General features: G+C 38.6%; 1 protein-coding gene across 1 annotated transcript in view; it reads right to left on the reverse strand.

The window, feature by feature from the left end:
* Positions 1 to 470: 470 nt before the first annotated feature.
* pemt (phosphatidylethanolamine N-methyltransferase) overlaps positions 471 to 25,660 on the reverse strand; it is a 58,537-nt gene continuing 33,347 nt past the window's right edge. Inside the window, exons 4-7 of the mRNA XM_028030032.1 lie at positions 17,544 to 17,689; positions 13,569 to 13,680; positions 6,529 to 6,603; positions 471 to 1,480 (exon numbers count right to left, since the gene is read on the reverse strand). Coding sequence (XP_027885833.1) covers positions 1,426 to 1,480; positions 6,529 to 6,603; positions 13,569 to 13,680; positions 17,544 to 17,689 — 388 coding nt within the window. The 3' untranslated portion in view covers positions 471 to 1,425. The remainder of the gene's footprint in view (positions 1,481 to 6,528; positions 6,604 to 13,568; positions 13,681 to 17,543; positions 17,690 to 25,660) is intronic.

Here is a 25,660-nt window from a genome sequence, read left to right on the forward strand (position 1 = left end):
CAGTGTCAGCGCTGTGAGGACGCAGGAGAGGAATACGGAGGGAGGAAATCAAAGAATCACAGGGAGATGTGGCAGTTTTATCGTCTGGAAGTTTCCTTTTGTGGGGAACGAGGTGATGTCACCGCGCTGGCATTGTGACTCTTCTATTGTTGGATGAGGTCTGCATTCATGGTGATTTGCTTCAACAAAGCAGCTACAGTGCCTTGGTAAGTATTCATGCCCAGGTAGCATTTTACATGTCAACCCCCCCGCGCATCGTATCGACCTTAAAAACCGCTGCTTCAGGACCCGGAGAACTTGCATAACCCAAGCATGCCTGGGTTAGAAAGAAAGGAAAAAGAAATGCGGTGTGTAACTTTTACAAAAATATGTTTTTTTTCCATATTTGTTTCAACTGTCACCATTCTTTTACAGTACAACATCTAACATGAGACAGATCATCTGTGAAAAGATTGAGCTCCTCCCTGGGCTGCTATTGCTGTCTGAAGAAACACACAGCTCCCGGTCAAAAACAACCAATCACAGCTAAGAGGAGGGGCTTAGAGCTGTCAATCAACATTATAAACTCAATACTAGATGTGCTAATGGTGGAGAAACAGCTTACTGTTACAGATAAGCCGTTTATCCGCTGTCAAAAGAGGCTATGCTAACTAGCATTAGCATTCGTGGCACTTTATGTTGTGGTGAAGCGTATTTGGCAGCGCTAAGACCCTCCTCCTGGCTCTGATTGGTTGTTTCTGATTGAGTTGGTGTATGTCTGCAGTAAGTACTGACAGCGTTGAGAGAAGGCAGAGGAGATCAATATTTTCACAGATTATCTGTCCTACATTATACTGTTACAACATACTGAATTTTAATAAACACAGCACACAACACACACATTAAGAAACCACTAAAATGACCAGTTTCTCTGATTTTACTTGTTATAGGTAAATGTTTGAGTAAAATGAACATTGTTCTTTTATTCCATGAACTACTGACAATATGTCTCCGAAATTCCAAACAAATATTTTGTGTTTATTTGCAGAAAATGAGAAATGGTCAAAATAACAAAAATATATGCAGCACTTTCAGAACATAAATAATGCTAAGACAAAAAAAGTTGATATTCATTTAGAAACGACAATACCAATGTTTTAACTCAAGAAGAGTTCAGAAATCAATATTTGGTGGACTAACCAGGAGGTTTTCAATGGGACTCAGTGCAGTGGTCTCTTCATTTTTTCCAGAGTTGTAAGTAAAAGCTATAAGAGTTACATTGTGCAGCTTTAAGCTTCCTGATTCATTTTAAGAAATAAGTCGCACCAGCACACATTTCCCTGCGTTTCCGCTCAAGCGGCCCATCAACGCCTACAGCCGGTGTGCGTCCGTCCACGCGCCCGGATGGGAATCCTCAGCCGCCCCACCAGCAGGTGAGGGATGCGATCACTCGTGTTTGCGGCGCTGATTTCTCTGCAGATAGATCTGCTCCGTGAATGGTCTGCAAATACAGGAGAACAAACATGCAGTAGGACAATAAATGCGGGAAAGGAACGCTGTACCACACGGTGCCAGGAGGTTGTATGTGTGTAGCGAACCGTGGCGGAGCTCATGGGTGCAGGAGCGTATGATAGGAAGATGTCTCCGGGTTTCCCTTGCTGACAGGGACAATATGTGTGCAAGATATCATTTCCGTGGCACGTGGCTGACACACCTGCACCGGACTTCTGAAGAACTTGACACATTTGGAGAATGTGTGGGAGACTCATGGTTTCGTTTGATCTACAGACATATCATCTTACTAGAAATTTTTGTCACATTTGCTTACATATTATTCTTTTGAAGGGATATTGGACACAACTAAATATGAGGAAATAATATTAGCAAGTAAGAGTACCCATGTACCTCTTTAGTTCAAGATAATCTGCTCCCAAACAGTGTTAGCGTCTGGTCCCCCTATAAATCTAAACATAGGCTTTAGAGGGTCAGAAATGAAACTGCTTGAATAAAGAAAAAAATTTATTACTTTAGCATCCTTGCAGCAAGATTGTTTTACAATCTCTGGTAAACTCTTAAATAAACTAGCCAATTTCATAGCAAAGATCAGAAAATCCAACTTCTAAATGAGAAGGCAAAAAACTCCTCAGAGCACACAGTTTGTAGAATGTTTGATTACTTCAAGAAAAATAAAACCATGGCTTTAGAAATTAAATTGTAACTTCTGGTTAAAGAATACACGACACGAAGGTTACGAAAAGAGAACATATTCTTCCAGCTGATATTCAGGACTAAATGGGAAAACTGGAAACGTTTCTATAGCTGTGTTAACAAGGCTAACCTGAACTAAACAAACATTGACCTACTTTTGCCACCCACAGACATCTACAGATGGATTTTATTTTCATAATAATAAATAAAACATTGAGCTGGATTTGTTCTTTAAGTTTTTGTACTTTGAAATTCTGAGCTTTAAGACGTCAATGATGAATGTGGAAAAACTGAATCAAATGATCTGAATTTTCCTTGCCTTTGCTTATTACACCTAATTAGGAGCAATTAGGTGTAATTAGGAGCAACTACAAAAACCAAAAGATGAATAAGTAGGAATAAAAAGTCAATTTTAATATTCACAAAGTGTTTTTTTAACCAACATTTCTCTCTCCCTTTTCTCCTAGATTTATGACGGTTGTGAGCTGACTAGGCTGCACGGGATTCACTTCATCACCACCTGTTCTCTGCTGGCCTCCTGCCTCTCTCACACTGGTGATTCTTACCAACTCACTGTGTGAGGTAATATTCCCTTAGCCACACACACACATACATCTTAACTAATAGCACTACTGAGAATCAGTGAGACACACGTTAGACAAATATAGCACACGGCTCCCGTAATCAGCGCAGCGTGTGGTTAAATCTTTAGCTCCCCAGTGGACGAAAAATGACACCGTGGCTGACCGGCGTCGCAGTCGTGACCCGCTCCTGTTGCCCAATATTAAATCTTCTTATACATGGTTTGCTTTAATCGGCACGAAGACTAGCGTAGCGTTGAATTTGAGATTCAATGTTGGTTTTCCTACACTTGTCGGTCAGCCTGAATGCCTCATCTTGGGAAAGCTGACTGAGCACCTTGCTGCCATTGCTGCTTGATGTTCAGAGGATGCGAGTTAAGCAAACAAGACAACCCTGATGAGGAAGGAAACAGGCAAAAGGAGTTCATGAAAAGTAATATATTGCTCAGTATTTACATGGATACTCTGTCATTTTCTCTTAGCTTTGTTTATTATGGCTTTGCGTGTTATGTTGGTATGTTCATAAAGAATGTAGATTAGTGCTCCCTGTTCAGTGTGTCTTGGTACACTGGGCAAACACCCATATATTCTGACACATGTGCTTGTGATTGTCAGACAATATGCATGTATGAGTTAGAATGTAGTAGCAAATATACAGTCATGGTAAAAAACAAAAAAGACCACTCCTGTAGAGCTTCAGATTTACAAAAGTTAAAATGTAGCTAAACTCAAAGTCAACGTCTTTTAGTTGATAAACTGTAAATAGGGTTCAGAGGGTTCTATATAGGTTTTCTGTGTGAATTGTGACACTTTAGTGTAAATTTGATTGGTTCTGCAGTATTTTGCCTAAAACCATGTCAGTGCTGGTCAAGTAGTCCCTAAGGAGTTGAATTTTCGTACTGGTTCTGGTGGTAGAGCTCGGTACAGGTAAAACCAAAGAAGATATGTTTGGTTTTAATACAAAATGCCAGATTTGGTGTAAAACCAAACACAAACACCTCATCCCAAGTGTCAGCCTGGTGTTGTACACATGATAGGCTGGGTCTGTTCACCAGCCATTCTGTTGACCAGTAAGTGTGTACCAAAGTAATCTAGAGCCAATCTATTTGACAGAAGAAGCTGAGGCAAAACAGGGTCATCAATGACCTTACTCACATCAACAAAGCCATAGCAGACTGGCTCAAAAAGAAGACTAAAGTTGTTGCAGCAGTCCAGTCAAAATCCAGACCCTAACCTCAGTTGAAATGCTTGGTTGGGCCCTCAAGAGAGATTGAGGATCATCTGTAAACCTCAATAAACGGAAATCATTCCCCCAAAGCAATATGGGAAGATGTGCAGGTTAGATTTAGTCAGGTAGAATAACTAGGTTTACACACCAGACCTGACTTGGATCTAGACCCATTTCAAATCTGTCCACACTGAGTTTGAAAAACATAGAGTTTTTCAAGGTGCTTTCTTTATATCATGACTGTGCCTGCAATATATCTCAGTTTGTGATTTACATCAAACAGCTGGATGTGATGTGTCTGTATGTTACCTGCTGAGTGGCAGAAACTCATTGTATTTCTCCTTACCTAAAGGTTCCTATTTTAACTTTTTTTTGTGAGCTCAGATGTGCAGAAGTAGGTCATAGCAGATTTAGGTCACATAGCACAACCATTGCACATAAAATGTACTAACTAGAAAACTTTTAACGTTCGCAAAAAGAGCCTCTAAAGAAAGACGAGATGAAAGCAAAGAGGCAGGTTTCTAAAGCCAGCCGCTCTGCTTCACATATCTTTGTCTCTGCTGACAGATTGCGAATGAATTGGGTGAAATTTGGATTGAAACGCAGTTCATTAACAGCTGGTGCTTTTTAACAACTAAGAGCTCCTCTAATTAAACTCCTGATTTTATTTTGACACAACATCAGTTAATAAAAACTACGACTTATGAAATCAAAAAACACTGTCAATGGAGAGAACTGGGATTAAGGTCAAAACTCAAAGTAACTTTACAGATTCAGTAACATTTTATGTTACCGATTTTGTCCACAAGTCAAATTCTACACTGTTTAAATGGAAATTAACTTTTATTATCCAACAATGTTGCACTGAAGCTGCAGGAGTTCAGTCAAGAGGATTAGAGATGTTTTAAAATTCAATTCCGAAAATAGAAAGCCCATTTTTACTCTGCTGAATGCTGATCTGTGAAGAGTTATTTAATCGCAGGACTACTTTGGAAACAGTTTTGGTTTAAGGACTTCAGCATGTTTTCAGATTTATGAATAAAATTTGCTCTTTAAATTCCTGAGGTTTAAAAAAAAATATGTTTTTATACACAGTATTCAACTAATCATCACCTCTTTTCTCCTAGATTTATGACGGTTGTGAGCTGACTAGGCTGCACGGGATTCACTTCATCACCACCTGTTCTCTGCTGGCCTCCTGCCTCTCTCACACTGGTGATTCTTACCAACTCACTGTGTGAGGTAATATTCCCTTAGCCACACACACACACACGCACGCACGCACGCACACACACCTCTTAACTAATAGTACTGTTGATAATCAGTGAGACACACGTTAGACAAATATAGCACACGGCTCCCTTCATCATTGCAGCGTGTGGTTAAATTTGGTACCTGCACATCTTCAGTTTGCATGTAGCAGCAAATAATACAGAAAATCACACTCCTTCTTAAATCTTGGTTTTGAGATATAAAGAATTTTAATTAGCCACGGGGTAAAAGCGGAGTGTACAAAAAGGGAGCAAAACTTTGCACAAATTTCCTCTTTCGAGTTAATTTGAGTCCCTTAAATCTCTGTAAACTGCAAACTTCATTGTGTTTTACTGAGGTTATTATTATTTTTTTTTTATGTCTTAGGGGTGTAGATGCTTTTGCGAGACTGAAAACACATGCAGGTCCATCTGTGTTTGAATCGACGGATACAGCCTCTTCTCAAAAGCACTCAGTAACCTAAAGCAACACTTTCGGTACAGCAGGGAATTTTCTTCAGCCAACAGAAAATTGAGAAGCCTGCCAACCCACGTCAGTCATCGAGACGTCTCCGTTTTACTGACAGAAGCAAAATAAAAGATAAATAAAAACCTACAGCAAGCCTTACATACACCCACACCTGTTCACAGAGCCCTCATACCACTTCTAGAACTATTGTCTGGCTGGTTTGTTTCAGTTTTGTTGCTACTTATTCTCTGTGGAGACGAACTTTAAAATGATTTTCAAAATACTTATGAATCATATGTTAGAACAATAGAACATTGTTTTTTTTTTCCCCACCTGCATTTTCATGGTGGATGTCATTATTGAAGTATCTTTTTTTCTAACTCACTTTACCGGCATGGGTTGAGTGATGTGTTGGGAGATGTTAGTGTGCCATGTGCTTACTTAAAACTTTCAATTCGTTGTCCAAAACCAAAATAAACACATGTGAACACCCAATAAAACCCGGTGTGATAATCAGCTGGGGGGTTTTCCTCCACATCTCCTGAAACAGTGCAGCTAAACAGGTGGATGCCGGTGTTACGCCAGAAAATACACCGACAGTGTTGCTTTTTCAAAATAAAGTAAATTTTAACGTTTCATGACATTTAAATTAATGTCAAACTCTGATGATGATGATGATGATATAGGGACACAAATATAGGCTATTCTGCCCTTATGGATCAGGCACATTGTCACAAAACCCCATCTGGAACCGATACAAATATTAATAACTCTAATACATTTGTGAGAAATGACAACAAGGCTTACCCTTACCCTTCGAATTTTATGGCCACTTTGTAAGCCAGGGCCACCATGGCAGTAAGGACTAACCCAACAGGACTGGCACCACTGGAGACAGAACCAGAGAGAAAAACAGAAGTAAGACAAGAGGGTATGACGACATCCCTGAGACCGAAGGAGATCCCTATTTAACTTCACTGGGACACATACACAAGAAAAGACTAAGAACTAAGAACTATCTGCCCTACATATTGCAGATGAGAAATGTGACACAGATTTTTATGGAACAACAAGATCTTTATGTGTATGTGGAAGTGATCAGAATGCAGCCGCATATATAAAAAAAAAAAGATTCATTCAGTGACAACAACAAAAAAAAATCTATAATTCATAATGGACAGGTGTGACTGACGTGCAAAAACCATTAGTTATAAAACAGCATAATATTGGCCAAAGTAAATAGCTTTTTGTGGAGAGAGGATGTAATTTGAAAAGCATAGTTTTTGAATAAATGAAAAAAAAGAGAAGAATATGCTTCATATTTTGTAAATTCATTTTCACCCAAAACGTCTGGAACTATTTCGAGCAACAAGGTGGCCATTGAAAAAATATGGAGCAAGAAGTGATTTGCCAGTGAAAGGAATAGTTTCAATTCTTTTAAAAAAATCCCATTCTTTAAAGAGTTTGTGATCTGTAATGAGTCACTTGACAAAACAGAGTCATACTATCATCAGTTTTTTTTTTTATCACTAAAGATTATTATTTGTTCCTGGAGTCTAGAGGTAAAGCTACCTTGGTTCTTTAAATGCTTCTCTGGGTTCTTTAGTGACTTTTTGGATGAGCTGTTTAACCACTCGGGTTGATTTTTGAGTTCTCTGGCCACTTCACCAATGTTCCATCTCAAACGGGTCTCACTAACTGTGTTTCCATCAATGTGTTTTTATGCGCATTGTGAAGTTTCATATTACGAAAGTTTGTAAAAAAAAAAAAAAAGTTTGTCAAAATTCCAAATAACTTCCTCCCTCATCCACTGGTGAATCTGTGCCTTACCAGAGGAACAAAACTCAGAAAAACCTACAACTTAGAGGTTTGATGTAGGGATGTACATCAGAGGCAATAACGACAAATGAGTGGGTGAGAGGCACTAACGACGAATGAGTGGGTGAATGAATGTGATATTGTGTGTTTCCGGCGCAGTAAAAGGCTCTTATTATTTTTTCTAGTGCATGTATTTTTTTAGTGGATGTAGTGCATGGCTGCTGTTTAGTGCAGCCATGTGTAGCATCAACGTCAGACGAAATTACGTTACGTTACAAACCAGTAGATGGAAACACGGCTAATTTGAATTTTCTTTTTTCTTTTTTTTCCCTTCTTTTGTAACATTTTTCAATTTAACTCACAATTTGCATGACAGTTTAATTATTTTTCCAAGAAAGTAATTTAAGACCGGAGCTTTTAAAAGATGGCCAAAATCAGCTTACTCTTCATGGATTAGATGCTAGTGTTAGCCTTAACAGAAAATGTGAAGGCTATTGCTGGCTGTCTTAGCTGGTCACCAGTTTAGCAGATGGTTTTAGTAGGTGACAGGTCAGCCAACTCACTACAGGCACGAGGTCGGCATGGTAACTTGTTTCACAGATAAATTGTACAAGCAGAACGACTCTGAAAGTTGCTTTAGTGTGGGTAAAGGTCATAATAACAAACAAAGTAATCTTTGCAGAAACCCCTAACCAAAATCAGCAAACCAAAAATACAATAACTCCTTGTCTAACACAAACATTAAGATGTCTGCAGCCAATGCTCTCCTAAACAACATCCAGGTCAAGCGTGTGGCAGAAGATCAGGCTGAAGGCTGAGGGAGATGAGTGGCTCTGCTGCTCTGCTATCTATGTTCCCTAAATCAGCAACTGTCATCAGTCAGCTGCGGCACACATCGCTGTCATGTGTCCGCTTCTCAGATTGTACAGATTGACATAAACAAAGGCCATTAAGGCTCATAGTGTATGGATTTCGCGGAGAACAAGGAACACCAATCAACCTGCCTGTTAATGCCTCCAAAGTTCACCTTTACATTGAGAAGTAGATGATAAACTCTACATCCAGCTGCTGTTATTCCCTTTAGTTTGAAGCAGAATAGCAGAATTGGCGGTAAAATATCTGCTGATCAAGACTCATGTAATGGAACCCAAATGGGGTCTACCCAACATGGGAACAGCAAAACTGCTGGGATGCAGCCGTGTAGCTTTTCGTAGCTCTTCAAAAATCAACCAGAGGTACACGATGCCTAAACAGAGGTGCAGGAACTAAAGGAATTTGAAGATGCAATGAGAGAAGGGGAAGACATGCGGCAAATCTCACCAGGCCGGGAATCAAACCTGTGACCACCGCCACGAGGACTAAGGCCTCAATACGTGGGTTGTGCTTTGCCTCTACGCCACAACAGCACCCAAGACCAAGCAACTTAAAAGTAACTTTTCAACAAGATATAGAGCAGAGGTGCCCAAAGTCGGTCCTTGAGGGCCGGCATCCTGCATGTTTTAGTTCTCTCTTTGGTTTAACGCACCTGAATCAAATGATGGCTCATTAGAGGCCTAAGAAGAACAGTGACATGCTGAAAAGATTGTTACTACCACCAGGGAGAGAACTGAAATGTGCAGGATGCCGGCCCTCGAGGACTTTGGGCACCCCTGATATAGAGGCTTGTTTTAAGTCAATAATTTCTTAATATTGATGAAAATGTACTTGTTCTATTGGCAGTTGAATTAACTTATAACCTAAAATGTCTTGTTACAAGTTAAATAATCTCCCATTGGAATAAGTAGTTCTTCATCAGTATTAAGGAATTATTGACTAAAAACAAGCCTCTAGATTACAGGTCTCAAACTCCAGTCCTAGAGGGCCACTGTCCTGCAGCTTTTAGATGTGCCACAGGTACAAAACACTGGAATGAAATGGCTTAATTACCTCCTCCTTGTGTAGATCAGTTCTCCAGAGCCTTGCTAATGACCTAATTATTCTACTCAGGTGTGGTGCAGCAGAGGCACATCTAAAAGTTGCAGGACAGCGGCCCTTGCGGACTGGAGTTTGACACCCCTTGCTAAAAAGTTACTTGTACCTAGGTATTTCAAGTCTGCCAAGATATTTGAACTAGAAACTAGACCAAAACTACTTGATACTGCATTGATACAATACATTTGCATTTAAAGTGTTTTCACATGACTTTGATTTCTATGTCAGCGATGGAACAGCTGCGATTACATTCCTCTCACGGCTTCAGTCAGCTTCAGATGTTATGCACAACATTCGCCTCCCACTTATTCAGACGGACCAATCTGACGCCATGAGTCAGCGGACCTCGTTTCATGGTTTCTTTGTGCTACTGACCCACTTCCCAACCCCCGTTAGTACAAATATTATGACCAAACCTGGTCGCCGCCGGTTGACTTGATTGTGCCACGTTATGTCCATTTAGTTGACAGAAACAGTCCCTGAATTTCCGCTTCCGCTTGGAAAGCGGCGAGGAAGTGACAATGGAACTGAACTACTATTTAAAAGTTGCCCCTTTCATTTTCTTTCACGCTGTGTGACTCAGTGTGATTCTCAGTACAGGCTCATTATCACCTGATCCAGAAACAGCAGAGCTCCCACTTTGGGGAAAGGCAAATTAACAAAATGTGACATTAGAATTGTATTATTCTCCCATTGATTTGTATGTTATTTTTGGTATAAGTAATCTCATGTAACTTCTTTATGGAAAAGAATGTCTTAGAACATAAATGAACATACAGTCATCACCATCCCAAAATAATGGTCAATTTTTAGCCAATAGTGATTTTTTTTTTTCTTGCCCAAAATATTTTTTAGAAAGACAAAGGTGGTGATTTTTTTTCTCTCCCAAAATTCCACTTTTAGCAAAAAAAAAAAAAAAAAAGACATAGGCCATTATTTTAAGAATGTGACAATACATAGTGTCTGAATATGTCAACCAGTCGATCATAAGCTGGTTGACATTTCTGTTTTTATTTCAGAATCTTTGCCTGTGCAGCCGACGACACGCGGAGAAGCATAAGTTGTATAAAAATCAAGCAAAACTACAACGGTACAAAATGGCAAGTGGAGCAAAATGATCTTTTCTCATTGCTTGTTACTTTAGTTATCGGAAAACAAATGGAAAATTTCCAAATTTAATGACTTCAAGATCTATCACCAACAAGAAAAACAACTACACCCGGAGGGACATTTTAACACCAAAAGGGCAATAGCCATTGTTGTCAAAACGACAGTGATTTACTAGCGCTGATCAATACTATCAATACTACAGAACACTCCTTTTTCTCCAGCCAATCGGATTCCCAATCAAGCCAGTGCTTATGTAGCTGCGCACCAACATGGTAGCCCAGAGTTTGAGGGCGTGATGTGGCCCAGAGTGCAGAGCGATCTTTGTTCCGTCTCTCTCGGAGACCCTACGCCCCACCACATGATGAATGTCTCTGATACAACTGACCACAGTTGTAATGCACTCGGCGAAGACGGTTTTAATAAAACAAACCTTACAAAAAGGAGCAAAGAAGAGTGAAGGGAAGGGGAGGGTGTGCAACAACTAAAAACCAAGGTGATTGTAGAATTTCCACACCATCACTCAACATCTGAATACTATATACTAGAAAGCTACAGTAGGTTCTCTTATGTTTTTATGCTTAATTTGCCAGGGAAACCAAGACATTAACATAAATCATTTTGGAAAACTGAGTAATTATGGACTTAATTGTATGAACTATAAGCCAAGCCAATTTAGAATGTACTTCACTGTGTTATAGTTTCTGAGAGTCTGCTGTGAATTAGGCTTTTAATAACAGATCTATTTTAATTAGATGCATTTTATCAGCTGTGATGTCTGTTGGACATCATAACGTAAGGCTTCACCAGATGCTCCACATTTCAAAGTGTCACCACAAAACAGATCAATTACAAAACCCTTCTGTTTACAAATGAAGTACTTTAACTAAAATTTTCCTACATTTTGAAAATAAAATTAGATTATTGCAAATGTAGTTCTGAAAATGATTGTTTACTGGACATGTTGGTACTAATACCTGTTGGCTAAAAAATAAAGCTCTATTTCACCAGTTTGTTGACATAATCTAAAAAAAAATAATCTAATATTTAGTCACTAAATGGAAAAACATGAAGCAGCTATATTTAGATTCCATTTGATATACACCGCTCTGTTCAGCTTGTCTTAATGCAACATTTTCAGTACATTTTCTAACAGGTGTGGGCTCATTTAGTGGCCAGTTCACACAAACAGGAGAGAAAAAGCTGATGGGTTTTGAGGGCTAACGGAGAGGCTTTTATCTTTCTACTGCCTCAAGCCATTCACTCAAAGTAAGCAAAAACGCTCCTAAGGTTATTCTTTATTAGTGATAACATGATTTAGAAAATTAATTCAATGAGAAATTTAAGTAGTGATAAAAAGCGTGTGTGAAGAACATGCAAACTCCATTCAGAAAGACAATGCAAACCCAGGACCTTCTTGTTGCAAGGCAACCGTGCTACCAACCACAAAACTGTGCAGCCACAGTTTCTTTATAGAATTAAAAAGATGTCTAAAATCACTAAATGAGGTTATTCGCAAAACTTAAAAACCGGCCAACGTATTACAGAAAGGACATCTTTCCAACTAAAGTGACTTCATTTTCTCATCATTTGAATAGCCATTTATCCTGTCGTTGCTGGTTATTGTGGACTTTGTTTAGCATTATAAGAATTGAGATTCATTGTAGCAACAACAAACTCAATGTGATGATGCTTAAAAATCCATAAACACACACACAAAAAAGCATTGTTGTAATTGTCACTCCACCAGATTGACATAGCTTCTTCGTCTAGCACTGTTGTTAGCTTGTGCGTTAGATTTATGGCCACACCAGAAACGGGAATACAAAGGTTCCAACTCGGGACTTTAGTACGTTTAAAAAGAAAAAAAAGTGATTAATCACTTTTATAATTTTTGCACCTTAAAATCTATGTAATTAATTAATGGAAACTAACACGTTAAAGTTCTGGCACTAGTATACATCAATATTTTCATGTACTGCAGGTGTTCTTCCGCTGTCCTGTTTTGTTGGTCATGTATCTACTTCCTGTTGGTGATGCCTTCCATAATTTCGAGATCAAATTTAATTTTGACACAAATGATATCCAACTTTACATTTTCTTTAAGCCCACTACAGACCCTCTTACCTACAAAGCCTCTAAAGGGTTTTCACTCCCATGGCAGTTTCCTCTTTTCACTGTTTTTATAAATGAAATCTTAGGCCATGTTGCTCAGCATTTTGGGAAATATTTACAAAATAATAATAACTATTACTACCTGAAGTCCCCGCGTTTAATCAAATTACTTTAAATTATTATTATTCAATTCATTGTTCTTTCTCGACTCAAAGTTTTGGTTTGACTATGCACACAATGAAAAAGAAAATTTGTGAGGGTTTTAATACATTTTACAACGATGCTACTAAGTATGAAGTCAACTGCATTTAAAACTGACCAGGCAAGAAAAGGGAGAGACATTTGAAAATAGCAACATTAAGTAGAGGTGTAAGAAAGCGTCCCTAATCCAGACTAGTCTTAACAGCAATGAGGAGGAAAAAAAAGTGATGAAGAAGAGAGAGGGAGAAAGGAGACTCGCAGCTTTTATTAGTCTGGTTCATCAACTCCATAAAAGCTTGCCTAGCAACCACACACTCTAATCTCCCAACCGTGTTGTCACAGTTGCCATGGAGACTGGGGCCACACGTAAAACTTATTTTACCTTGCTGCGTTTTTCAGCCGTGATTTGCAACTCGGAGAACAACAGCAAGTTCCATTTTGAGGTCGGGAGTTCATCAATTATGCGTGCGCTCTCCACATTTAGAACGCCGTTTGACGTACGCCGGTGACGTTCTGGCCGGCCAAACGCATCAACTCTGCTGGAGTTTCATTGTCTCGGGGCGGCAAACTTTCAAGGTGGTGATTAACGGCGAACTGTTTGCAACAAGAACATCGGTAGAAAACTGGCAACATGTACTTACACGAGCGCAAGGCCGAGGTAGTTGGCTGTGCTGCCCCAATACATCGGGTTCTCTACGACGCTGAAGGGGAAACCGGTCACCTTCTCATCCATCAGGATGCCAAAGTAGTCGCCTACACAAAAAACACAGAAACATTGGATTAAAGGATTTCTTTAAAACAAACAAAATCACAAACAGCTAAATGACGACAAAGTTCGACTGGATTTTTATTTACTTTTTTGATGTTTTGACTGAACGTTGAATTCCGTCAAATGTATTTTTAATGGCGATGATAACGTAAAAACAGTTTTACATTTATAACGCTAGCAGCACTCTGGAAGCATTATTTTCTCTTATGCATTTGTTTTTGTGTGCATGTGTATATGTTCCAACTCTACTTGGCACTAATTAGAGATGGATTGGGAAATCGTCTGCTGACCGGTTATGGCCCATTTTAAGCCTGGCTGGCCTTACCAGTGACCAGTCAGCTGGAAAGTGTTCAGCAGGAAGGCTTCTAAAAAGGCAGCTATTCCAGTATGAAGACATACTGTATCTGCTGCCAACCTGAACAGGCTTTCAAAGAAGTTCAAAAGAAGTCAGTAAAGTTGCTGCGTTTTATCCTTTTGCGTTTTCTTCTTCTATCGGTTACGGAAAGTGCTGCACTTTAAAAATGTGGCTCATCTTTGAAAATTTCACTTACTGCACGTTTTCGTACTATAAGCCTGGAAAGTACATTATTCGAAATCACTTTCAGACATAGCCTAACCTAAAGGTGTTGCTGTAACCCTCAAACTGCATCCCGGTTATGTTTTTATTAAAAAAACAAAACACTAATCTGCCATGTTTTGCTTCTCATCTGATATTTTACGCAATTCGTTTGGTTGCTAATATCTTCATTGAAAGTCAAAATAAAGTGAAAGAATGAAAATCTTTAACAGCAGAGATTGTATTTCTAAGTCAGTCATGTGAAGATAAAGTTAGTTAAGATGTTTATTTGCGGTTAGCGTCGTTGGACATGAGGTCAGCTGAACTAGGACACTCCTCACTGCGGCTCCTACACCCACCACATTTTGCTATGCAATCAATTCCCAGTGTTGTGCCCAGGCAAACACAAATGTTATCTGACCCAGTTGTTGTGATAAGGGCAACAGGATGTGCACATTTGAATATTTCTCTTATGCCTCCCCTGCCCACCTAGGTAGAAATATTCATATTCACACACACACATACACACACGCAGCAGGTAAAAAGCCACTGAATTATGCATTTGTTGCTGTTGGCCCCGTTTTCTGTCAAATGGAGGCCAGTAATGTTCGAATTACATAACGCCTTTTCATTATGTATGCTCTTTCTTAACAGCACAGAAAGCGCGCAGAAGAAAGGTGATTATATAAAAGTAACTGCTTGGCATTCAGCGGACGCCCAGATTCACCTGGCCTCCCCACAATACAGCCAGCCTCGATTGTTCTGACCCGCAAAGTGACGACTAGCATTTCATTCAGATCTGGGAGACAATCGCGACTTTAACGATGTTGTTTTTGCTGCTTTACTGTTGCACAAGCATATAAAAAAATTTTAAAAAGCGGCCAATAAAGCAGCATCCTGACTTCAATTAAACTGGAAAGTTGCCTTTGCTCCTGCGCCATGCAGTTTAAATCTTCAGGTCACTCGTTTAATGAAGAACATGTCCTGAATGTCCTGTGCTTAAATGTCACAGGAGCTGAAAAGAAACCTTCAGACGAAGCCCATGCTCACACCGAGCAGAAGCGAGCGGTGGATTGGGAATCTGGTAAATGGAAGTCCATTTGCTGACGGGTTTTAGAGGGAATGGGCCGACAGCCTGTGATGATCAGACACTTGATTACCTTGTATCAAATGTGGCTACAAAAGATCATAATTTGTTCACAAATGAGAATATAAGAATATAATATAATGAGAATATAAACCATAAAGCACTCTGTCAAGTGTTGTCTCGCAATATTGGTTTTTAACATCACAATTCTTAAATTAAAGTGTCCAGACTTTAATTTGAGAATTGTTACTTGTTATCCACCTTAGAATTATGACTTCTTTCTCACAATTCTGATTTTTTTCTCCACAAATTCTGAGTTAAAGTCAGACTTTTATTTCTGAATTCTGACTTTGTTATCAAATTTCAGATTTTTATATCAGAATTGTGATTTTTTTTTCTTCTCAGAATTTGTACTTTTTTCCCCCATCTCAGAAATTAGATTTTTTCCACACAATTCTGGGGTTGAAGTAAACTTTTATCTCAGAATTCAGACTTTAATCTTAGTTCTCAAATCTGAGATTTTAATCTCAGAATTGTCTTTAATGTCAGATTTTTTTTTTACTTTTTCCCCCCCATCTCAGAATTCAGACTCTTTTCCTCATCTTTAATTTGAGACTTCTGATTTCAGTCTCAGAATTTTTTCTTTTTTCCATCTCGTAGTTCGAACTTTTTCCTCACATAAGATGATAAAAAAGAGAAAAAATATATATTTCATGTTCATTTTGCCAACAGACAGAAACCTTCGTGTTTAACTTTTCATGTGAAATTTTCTTCAGAATTAAGGTGCAGGATCGTGCAACAAACAGCAGTATCGACAGCTTTTGTGTTTTTAACCACCATCGGCTGAAGCAGTGGAATTTAGTACCATGACCTATAGATAAAAATCAATTGTTGCTGCGTTATTGTTTCTATTGTGACTTGCTGTAAAATGAATTGCCCGTCGAGACATGAAAGAATCTGAATCTTTGCCTATGGATACTTTTTGTTCTGACTTGTCCACTTTCCTCAGTTTTTGGAAACGTGTTGCTCTTTGGTTCTCCGCAGGCAAACTTCTGGTTTCAGCCCTACCTTGTCTGTTATACTTTGACTTGGCACATGTGTGTTTCAGTAATTTCAGAGCCTTTTTATCCTTGAATGACTCATAATTTGGAGTACAAGACATCATGCTTCTAGCTAAAAGGCTGGACCAGTTGTCTTTCCACATGCGCCACCTTTTACTGGGGACGTAATTTTCTACTCCTAAAATCACCATAATTACACCGGAACAAATACAACCTTTTTTTTTTTAACTGCTTCCTGCTGTTCTTTCATTCACAATCACCTGCACTTGTTTCTATAGATATTTAAATGGTCGCTGCAGTGCATAATTGCGACATCTTCGCTTGTGCCATCCACTCCCCCACTTCTTCCAATCTCCACTGTAAATGGTGCGTTCCAGAGATGCAAACATGGAGGACTCCTGTCCCCTTCTGTTGGTTCTCCTGTCTGAACCCAGTGAAGGACATGGGCAAGGCAGGAAAAGCCTGGGGCAGTCAGTCTGGGTCATTTATGAGTCTCTCCCACTCTGGTCCCTGACCTACAATCTACATATCAAGAATTAGCAAGCAGTCATTGCTGCGGCACTCGTGTTTGTTTGCAATGATGCCAGAATGTTTTCAGCAAGACAAAAACAGAAAGTCATCACAATGAGCAAGGACTCACACTGAACACACTGACATGCACTTGTCAAACTAAAACAAAGGAGATTTTCTTAGAATAGAAAGAAGCTAATTAGCAATTGGGAAAGAAAATGGAATACATGAATAATAATAGGGAGAATAATAAGTGAAAATACATTCTAAAATCAAGCTGGAAATAAATATTAGAGCTCTTAAGGCATACAGTTAATTATTACCCTCTTTTGTTTAGTTAATGTTGATTAAAAATGGAGGCTATGAAGATTATTGTTGAGGTTTTTAAATTAAATAAAATAAAATAAAAAGTTAAAATAGCTAAAATCTGAATTTTTCTAAGGAGTGAAAGTTAGTGACAGATGGGAGTCCACTGTGTTAGTTTTGGTATCACGTCTAAAAGTCGTGCTACAGAACGTTGCACTGCATTCTCTTAGCTTACATGTGGACCATCAGGTCCATATGGATATTTTTCATATAAATATGTGTACCGTTACACTCTACATTTACTGTCAGAAACGACTTGAAATTTACCTAAAAACGTCCCAGTGAAGCCCAAAGCGAGAAAACTGCTGACCACCAGAACCGTTCCCATCACTATAAGGGAGATCCCGACGTAGAAAACATCCGTCCGCTCCATCAGCGCCCATCTGGCCTGGGTCTTCATCACCACTGTCATACTGCACAGCAACAAAGATGAGGCATAACTTTATTTACTGTTCTACACTGACACAGCGTACCATGTTTTAGTCTCCTTTGTTGAATATTGACATTGAAAGAAATCATCAGTCAGTTAAAACTGAAAAAAAGGGAAAGTTATGCAATTTGATGTGAACCACATAAAACAGTTTACAAAACTTACAATAGACAAGAAGCATCACAATAAACAACATTTTCAATTTAAGAACCGATTGTTAAGATTGTCTATTGAAGCAAAAATGAAGTTTTTCTCTTTACTTCATTTACCTCTTTGCTTCTCTTTACCCCCAGCGGGCAAAGAGAAGCAGCTTTGTCGTCCATTGCTGTTTGTGAATGTTGCTTGTGCATCAGATTTACAGGTACACCAGAAACGTGCAACTACAAAGGTTCTGGCCGGAACCTTTTGTATGTAAAATAAATAAATAAAATCGTAATAATAATTGCATTCAAATTTTAATGTGGCAATGTGATATAATTACTAAACCTACAAGACTTTGGGGTTAGAACAAGAAGATATCAGTAATTGGTCAACATAAAGACAGAGCTAGACCCAAGCTGTCCTTGTTTGGCTGTTTTCTGGATAATGTATCCAAAGTTTGCTTTTGTAAAAATGCCATGCACATCTTCTGATCCCGACTGAAACACATGATCAGGTGTGCTTACATCAATTTGATGACAGAACAACATTATAACTTGCAAAGCTCAAAAAAGTCATTTTTGCATGATACTGACTCTTTATAGACCCTCAGAAATGAAGCAGGTGCACCTTGTTCCATCACTGCATATCCACTCAATAAACACCCACCTCTAAAATAATTAATTGACATGAGATTGAACACCGCATAAGCACTGCACTGCAGATCAAACACACGCCGCTACTTCTTAACTGAACAAGTGGAATCTGTCTCTTTGATGCAAAGAACAAGCCAGTTGCACACCTGCAGCAGGTGCACACCCTGCCAAAAGACCAGAGCTACATTTCCATGACTCTCCACAGTCTCCTCTTAATGCATGTTCTGTTTTGTGCGTGAAAGTGTGTTCGCTGAATTCGGAGGGAAAAAGAGAGTGCTTGTTTACCGGAGTGCATTTTAAAGTTGCTTGACGTCACTCTTGATTGCTCTCTCCGGATGATGCGAGGGTCGTGGGTTGTGTAAGTGCAGTCATGCAGTAAAAGCATTTTCATTTTCTATCTGGTGCTCGGATCGAAAGCGCACAGAGGGGTCAGTGACTGCTTTAAAAGGGTCTCCGTTTGGTTTTGGCGATGCCTTTTTGAAAACATGCTACCTCCGAACGTATTAAGCACTAAACTCTGGAGGATTTGCTGCTGGGATTCAGTTTGTTTTGGAGCTCAGAGCAACACAACACTGTAGTGATGAAGAAATTTTGAAGTAACTGACAAGATGCGCATTTCTTATTAGTCTTATTAGACTTATTAGTCTATGCAACCCTCATATGTGTATGATAGTTGCATGGAAAAGTGCAAGACACAAAATTAATCCATTACCAATGCTTTAGCCAAATGTATTTATGTTTGTGTGTGTGCTTGCAGGCATGTTTGTGGAGTCCATCACGAGTTCAATTAAAGTGGTCTAGGGCTGAAATGATTCCTCGAATGATTCCAGTGCCTCGATTATTAAAATTCCTCGAGGAATATTTACCTGCCTCGAAGCTTCGTTAATTTATGTTTTATTATTTAGCACACCGTGTTCCAGTGAGCTAAATAATAAATAATAATAAACATTACTTGGGTTGCGTGGAGCTCAGACTTCCGCCTCTGAGTTGTTGACGAAAGCTAAGTGTTAGTGGCATAACGTCCAATTTTTAAGTTCGGCCCGTGGGGATTTTATTGATTGTTGTTTATTGTCTGGCTTTTCATTGTTTTTTGGGGACCAATAAGCATCCTTAAAATGACTGGCGCGATGCCTGCAGTACAACAACTTGAAATTTTTGTAAGAAAACTATAAATATTTAACGGTGTCCTCATTTTTTGCTCGGACAGTTTGTGGCTGTGAATATTCGAGTGGTGAACAGTGAACAGAAATTACTGAGTCTGGTCTGCGAACCGACATATCAATCAGTTCTTGTTATGAAACGGCTTGTTTAACAATGACGATACTTACAATTCCACAAATATCTGTAATACTGCAGCTGCCAGGCTCCAAAAGTTTAACTACAAACACTGATGACTTTTAAAAAAAAAATTATTTAGAAGCTTTTACAACAGAAGAATGAAATATGGGCCTCTAGAGCTGCACAAATTAATAGTAGTATCAAGGGAAACAGTGTAGAGAAAACGTGTGTTAGAGCCAAACTTCAAAAATATATCTATGTTTTATAATAGTTTTACAACATTAATAATTATTCCTGTCTAGTTCTGGTAAACAAACCAACAGATTTTATTACAACTTTTCAGATATTCTCCTCAATATCTTGAATCAACGTAATTAAATACTTTAATCTAAATGCACTCTGTTTCACTTTCTACTTGGTTTAAAGTGTCTCTTCTGCTTATCAGCTAAATATGATCAATTGTTGCTTATTTATGTCGACACTTCCCTAAGCTTTTCTGAATCTGCTTTACAAACCTAAGTAGCCCGCCGCTTTTAGCGCTTTTAGATTACGCAAAACTGAACAGGTTGTACAGTTGTGAGTCCACATTCATATGTGGGGAGCAGTGAGCAGCATTTTACTTGGGGGCCTAAAATGGCTCCCGTGTGAAAACTAGGTTTGGGGTTAATTGGAGAAAACTGGGTTACGGGGTCTGTGCTGTGACTCTTATGGCGCGCTTCCTTTGTTAAAGGTGACCAGGAAGTGAAATGTGATGTGGCGCATGTTGTTGTACCACGTCAGACACAAAGAGCCACTGCTGGGCAGACTGTTGAATAACACGGTCTGGACAGGTGCACTGCTGGGATTTGGATTAGAAAAGAGGTCTGGTAGGATGGGGACGGTGGGCAGGTGGTCAGCGGTTGTAAATGGATGAACCACCATAACAGCGGACAATGAGTCGGTTCTAATGTAAGAAAAATTTCAGACGAGTATTCATGTAAACACAGCAGTTCCACTAGATTATGGCAAATTACGAAAAAGGCTATACATATTCAATGCTGTTTTTGAACCATTCAGGAAGAGAGAGAGGGGAAAAAAAGTCTAGTTGTAGAAATAAATAGAGGTACGAGGAGGAAGAGGAGGAAGAGTGGGAAGGTTTGGTTTGCGAGTCAGTTCTCTTTAAAACACAGAACAAAAGGAAAGTTGTGTTGCTGTGGTTTCACAGCAACATTTTCTGTCTTTTCAAGGTTTCAACAACCATTCTGGAACCATTCCGTACCCAATTTCTTTGGATGAAAATGGGGGCCAACTTTTGAATAACAAAAATGTAACTGTCAAATATATAACAATTTTATAATTTAAACTACAGTGCTACAGTGAATATTTGTCCTCCTTCAGATTTCTTTTGTCCTTTGCATATAAATGTTTCAGGCCATCAACCTACTTTTAGTTTCAGAAAGAAATAGGCTTAGTAGAAAAAGATTATTAATACTAAACAGAAACATTCACTCAATTTTACCTGTAGATTTACAAAAAAAAAAAAAAAGTTCTATAGATTGAACCTGTATAAAAAGAAAGTATGCTTAAAGATCTTAAAAATCAACACATTATTCCCCAACTTACGGAGCATCAAAAACAGCTGAGAAAGAAAGTTACTGATATTTGTCAGTTTTATAAAACGTAAAGAAGGCTTTAGGTGATCAGGAAACCATTATCCACCAATAAAGAAAACATGAAACGGTGGTGAGAGAGTCCAGCTTACCAAAATTACTCCAAGAGAGCACTAACAATTACAGGATTTAACCACAAGGAGACATCAACGGGAGAGTTACCAGAAATAATAAGAAATAAAAAAACATTTGCAAAGAAATAAAAAGCAGTCTGATCATCCTCGAAATGTTTGGGGGAATATTCTGTGTGCTAATGTGCTAATGAGTTCTTTTTTTAAGCACAGCATTTGCAAACAACAGTCGATGAAAGGATACTCTATGTTTATATTTAGTGCTACTAAATGTGACAAGCCCTATATTACAAATTTGATTAGGGCTGTTAATAAAAGCATTGAGTGAGTTCATCTCCCTCAAGCCTTATAATTACACTAATGAGAGGCAATGGTGAAGCATAAACAGAACGGAAAATTTCTGCTTTTGGCTAAGCAGAGTACAGTGCATTTAGTCTCACTGACTATGTTTATTTTCCTACATTTAAGTAGGTACTTCAACATTTGAATGATTTTACTAAATAATTCCATTGATCAGATTGGTGAATAAACCTGGTTTCAATGTTTTGACTGTATGGTAATTTTGCGTTTTAATCAAAAGAACCCAGTCCTTTCGGTTACACAGAAGTTCTCCCTCAAACTACTGACTTTGAAAGAGCCTCAAAGAATCTAAAGACCTCTAAGGTCACACAACTGCATATTTTTGACAAATAGTTGAAATCATAAGATGTAAACTATTTGGTCTGGTAGGATTGTAGAAAGTATCAGTTTGATGAGTGCCAAAATAAGCTGTATATACTTATCCAGTTGAAGTAAGAAGCACTGCCTTCCACAAGCTTCACAGAGTAGTGGAGAGTAGTGGAGTTTGCAGGTATTTTGGTTCATTCCTACAGACTTGAGTAACTGATTCACATTTGTACATCACCTTCCTCGTATAAACCTTTTCAACTCTGCTCACAAAATGTCTATGCGACTGATACGTGAGTTTTTGTAAGCCAAAACATTAACTCTGTTGTTCTTAAGCCAGTTTGTTGGTGAGATTAGAGGAATTGTTCCAATGGAAGACCCATTCGTCACAAAGCCTTTAATGCCAATGGACTTGAGATGCTACCATATTTTCACATAATGTTCTTTTCTCACAGCGCCATCTATTTGTGAAGTGCATCAGTCCATCCTGCATCAAAAATACCAACAAATAATGCTGCCACCTCTAAGCCTTTTCTGCTGCAGTTACGGCGGTGTTCTCAGGCTTGCAAGCTTCCCCCTGTTTCTACCGCATTAAAAAACTTCCATTATCATCAATGTGTCAGCAGACCACAGCAGGTGGTCTGATGAAATTTATCTAGATCTTTGCCCTTGGTATCTAGATCTTTCCAGATTACACATTTGCAAAGTGTAATCTGTCATTTTATGTTGCTTTTGAAAAAACTGCTTCTTCCTCAATAAGTGGCCTTTTAGCACATCTTAACACAAAAACCAGTAGCAGTCTGGCTTGTGTGTTTTTCACAGTTGGATTTATACAAACATACATGAACACTGACCAAGGTAAGAGAGGGTTTTAGTTGTTTGGACATTAGAGTTAGACATGTGAAGAAACATAGCAGTTCTGTTCGGTTTTATTTGAGCTCTGCTTGATTTTTTTAAGGAAGGAATGATGGAAAGAAGGAAGGAATGAAGGACAGGGTTTGCTTTGGCAAAAGTCCTTCACCAGATAGCAGTTTACAGGATTGTTCAATTAGTCGTCAAAGCATGACAGTACACACCGACTAAAAATAAACTGGTTCATCACACTTAAACAAGAAATGCATTCTTGAAAAGAAAAACATTTTCAGAGGAAAGAAAAGGAAACAAAACCACATCCGAAATGAAAAAGTCTATTGAAATTGAAAGAGCGGAGAGGAATGTGTCAGTAATAGTAAAAGGATGTGATATTCGATGTCAATTACCTGAGAGAGAAATGAATGAACACAGTACTGACTCACACTGGGAAATGCAGGCCCTTGAGGAAATAAAACATAATGGCTGCTGTAAAAGCAGTAACTGTGTAGCTCAGATTGGATTGCTCGTATCCTTCTTGTAAAACTTTGTACATGTGACGTTTGGTTAGGCAAGTGGAGGCACAATTTGCACATCTTCTGTCTGTGTGATTAAGTATCAGTGTAGTGCTTCCTCAGGAAAGATTTCTTCTCCTGTGCTCAAAACACAAAGTACATTTCTACAAAACAAGGGTAATTAAATAAAACTATTTAACATAAAATAACCGACTTCATGAATATTCATCCCCTTTAAGATGACTGACTTTATTTAACCAAGATCCAGGCAATTGGTGCTACTCGTCTCCCAAATGAACCACCTGAGTGCTGTGAGTGTGTCTGTAGTGAGTGTAGAATAGAGATGTTAGGTTGGCTCAAAGTGTTAAAAGCGTAACTGATATTTAACTACAGTTATTGGCCATAACAGCATGATTAATATTGGATCCCATTATTGCTCTAAATTTTTATATTCCTAAATTTGTAGCCATACTCCATAAACGTCTTGTGAAAAGGCCCTTAATACTTTTTAAATCACCAAACATGTGTTTGACATTATCAGGCACTGAGGTGATAATAATTTGCATTACTATACATTATACTCCATTACACAGTAGTAAGGGGGCATTTTAGGGTAATCAGTTTTTAGCAATGTGGTCTGAAAACATAATTGGTAAATTTTTTTAAGCTAGGTCCTGGCAATATTTCCCTTACAGATGAATTGTGTCTTAAAAAACTAGAAAAACTAAAAGTCGTCTCGGATAACTGGATGGAAAAGCTATTCTTCTCTTTTTGTCCTTGAACATGTGAATGAATTGTTACATTTATCTATATTTAGTTTCACTGTGGGCAGGATTATTCCCTTGAGAAGCACAAATAAAACTGCAATGATAATATATGAAAAGCCTGTTGTTTCTCAACAGTATGCTGCCAAACATCTTGCAGGGGAATACTCTGCATGCCGGTTTTCTGCATTGGGGGCGACTGTGGCTCTATGGTAGAGTAGTCGTCTTGCGATCGGAAGGTTGTAGGTTCGTTTCCAGCTTCCTCCTGCCACATGTCGATGTGCCTCTGGGCAAGGCACTTAACCCCAAATTGCCTACCGATCTGCGTATTGGTGTATAAATGTGTGTGTGTTTGTGAGTGCGACTGGGTGAATGTGACTCTAGTGTAAAGCGCTTTGAGTGGTCAAAATGACTGGAAAAGCGCCATATAAGTTCAGTCCATTTACCATTAGTATTCAAATAGTGGAGAACTTGCAAATGATAAAGTGTTTATTGTGCTATTATGATTGTCAGATAAACTAAACTCTTCAAATCCTGAAAAAAGATGTGAAGCATTTCTGTGAGCAGGCTTCCCATTAAGATCGACGGCTCTTTGACTGGTCAATGACATAGGATTGGCTAAGAAATACTTCCATGGTGATTTTAACTTTTTTTATTAACAGACATGTCCCTCTTCACAAATCTCTAATATGGGATAGAAATAAGTCCTAGTTTACTGCTGAGCTGTCTAGTCTTTGAAGAGATCAAGATAACACTTGGTGTAAGGCCAGGCACTCTAAATCACAGAGTGACTGGCTGGCATTCAAACATCTTACAAAATGCTTTACTTCCCTTGTTAAAAAGAATAAATTCCAGCTTTATGTTGAGAAAACTCCATCGAAACTTAAATGACCCCAAGAAATTATAGAGATTGATTAAATCCTTATTTGGAGATGAAATGAGCTATGAAATGCCTACTTATATTGTCAAGGATGCACAAATCATCCATTGACCATAATTGCACAGTTTGACATTTAGAAAATAAATTAGCTAAATGGAAACACGGCAATTAAAAAATAAGAAAAAATTGTTTTTAGATAAAATGTTTTTGGCCGTAATGAAATTGGTTTATTTTTGCAAAACTTCAACAGAAATGGGTTTTTAGCATCACACAAGTCATGTGACCAACAACAGGATGTTGCCACTGGCACAAACCACAAAGAAGACGACCACAGGAAGTGGTTGGATGATCATGGTGTAGCATGTTTTTTGTGACTTAAACTTATTCACGTGATTTTAATTGTTTCTCATTTAATGGAAACGCTGCACTTGTGAAATTGAAAAGGTTTTGTGCATATTTGTAATAGAAATGCACTAACTGACAAAGTC

The sequence above is a fragment of the Xiphophorus couchianus genome, chromosome 10, assembly GCF_001444195.1.
Source record: "Xiphophorus couchianus chromosome 10, X_couchianus-1.0, whole genome shotgun sequence".
NCBI lineage: Eukaryota > Metazoa > Chordata > Actinopteri > Cyprinodontiformes > Poeciliidae > Xiphophorus > Xiphophorus couchianus.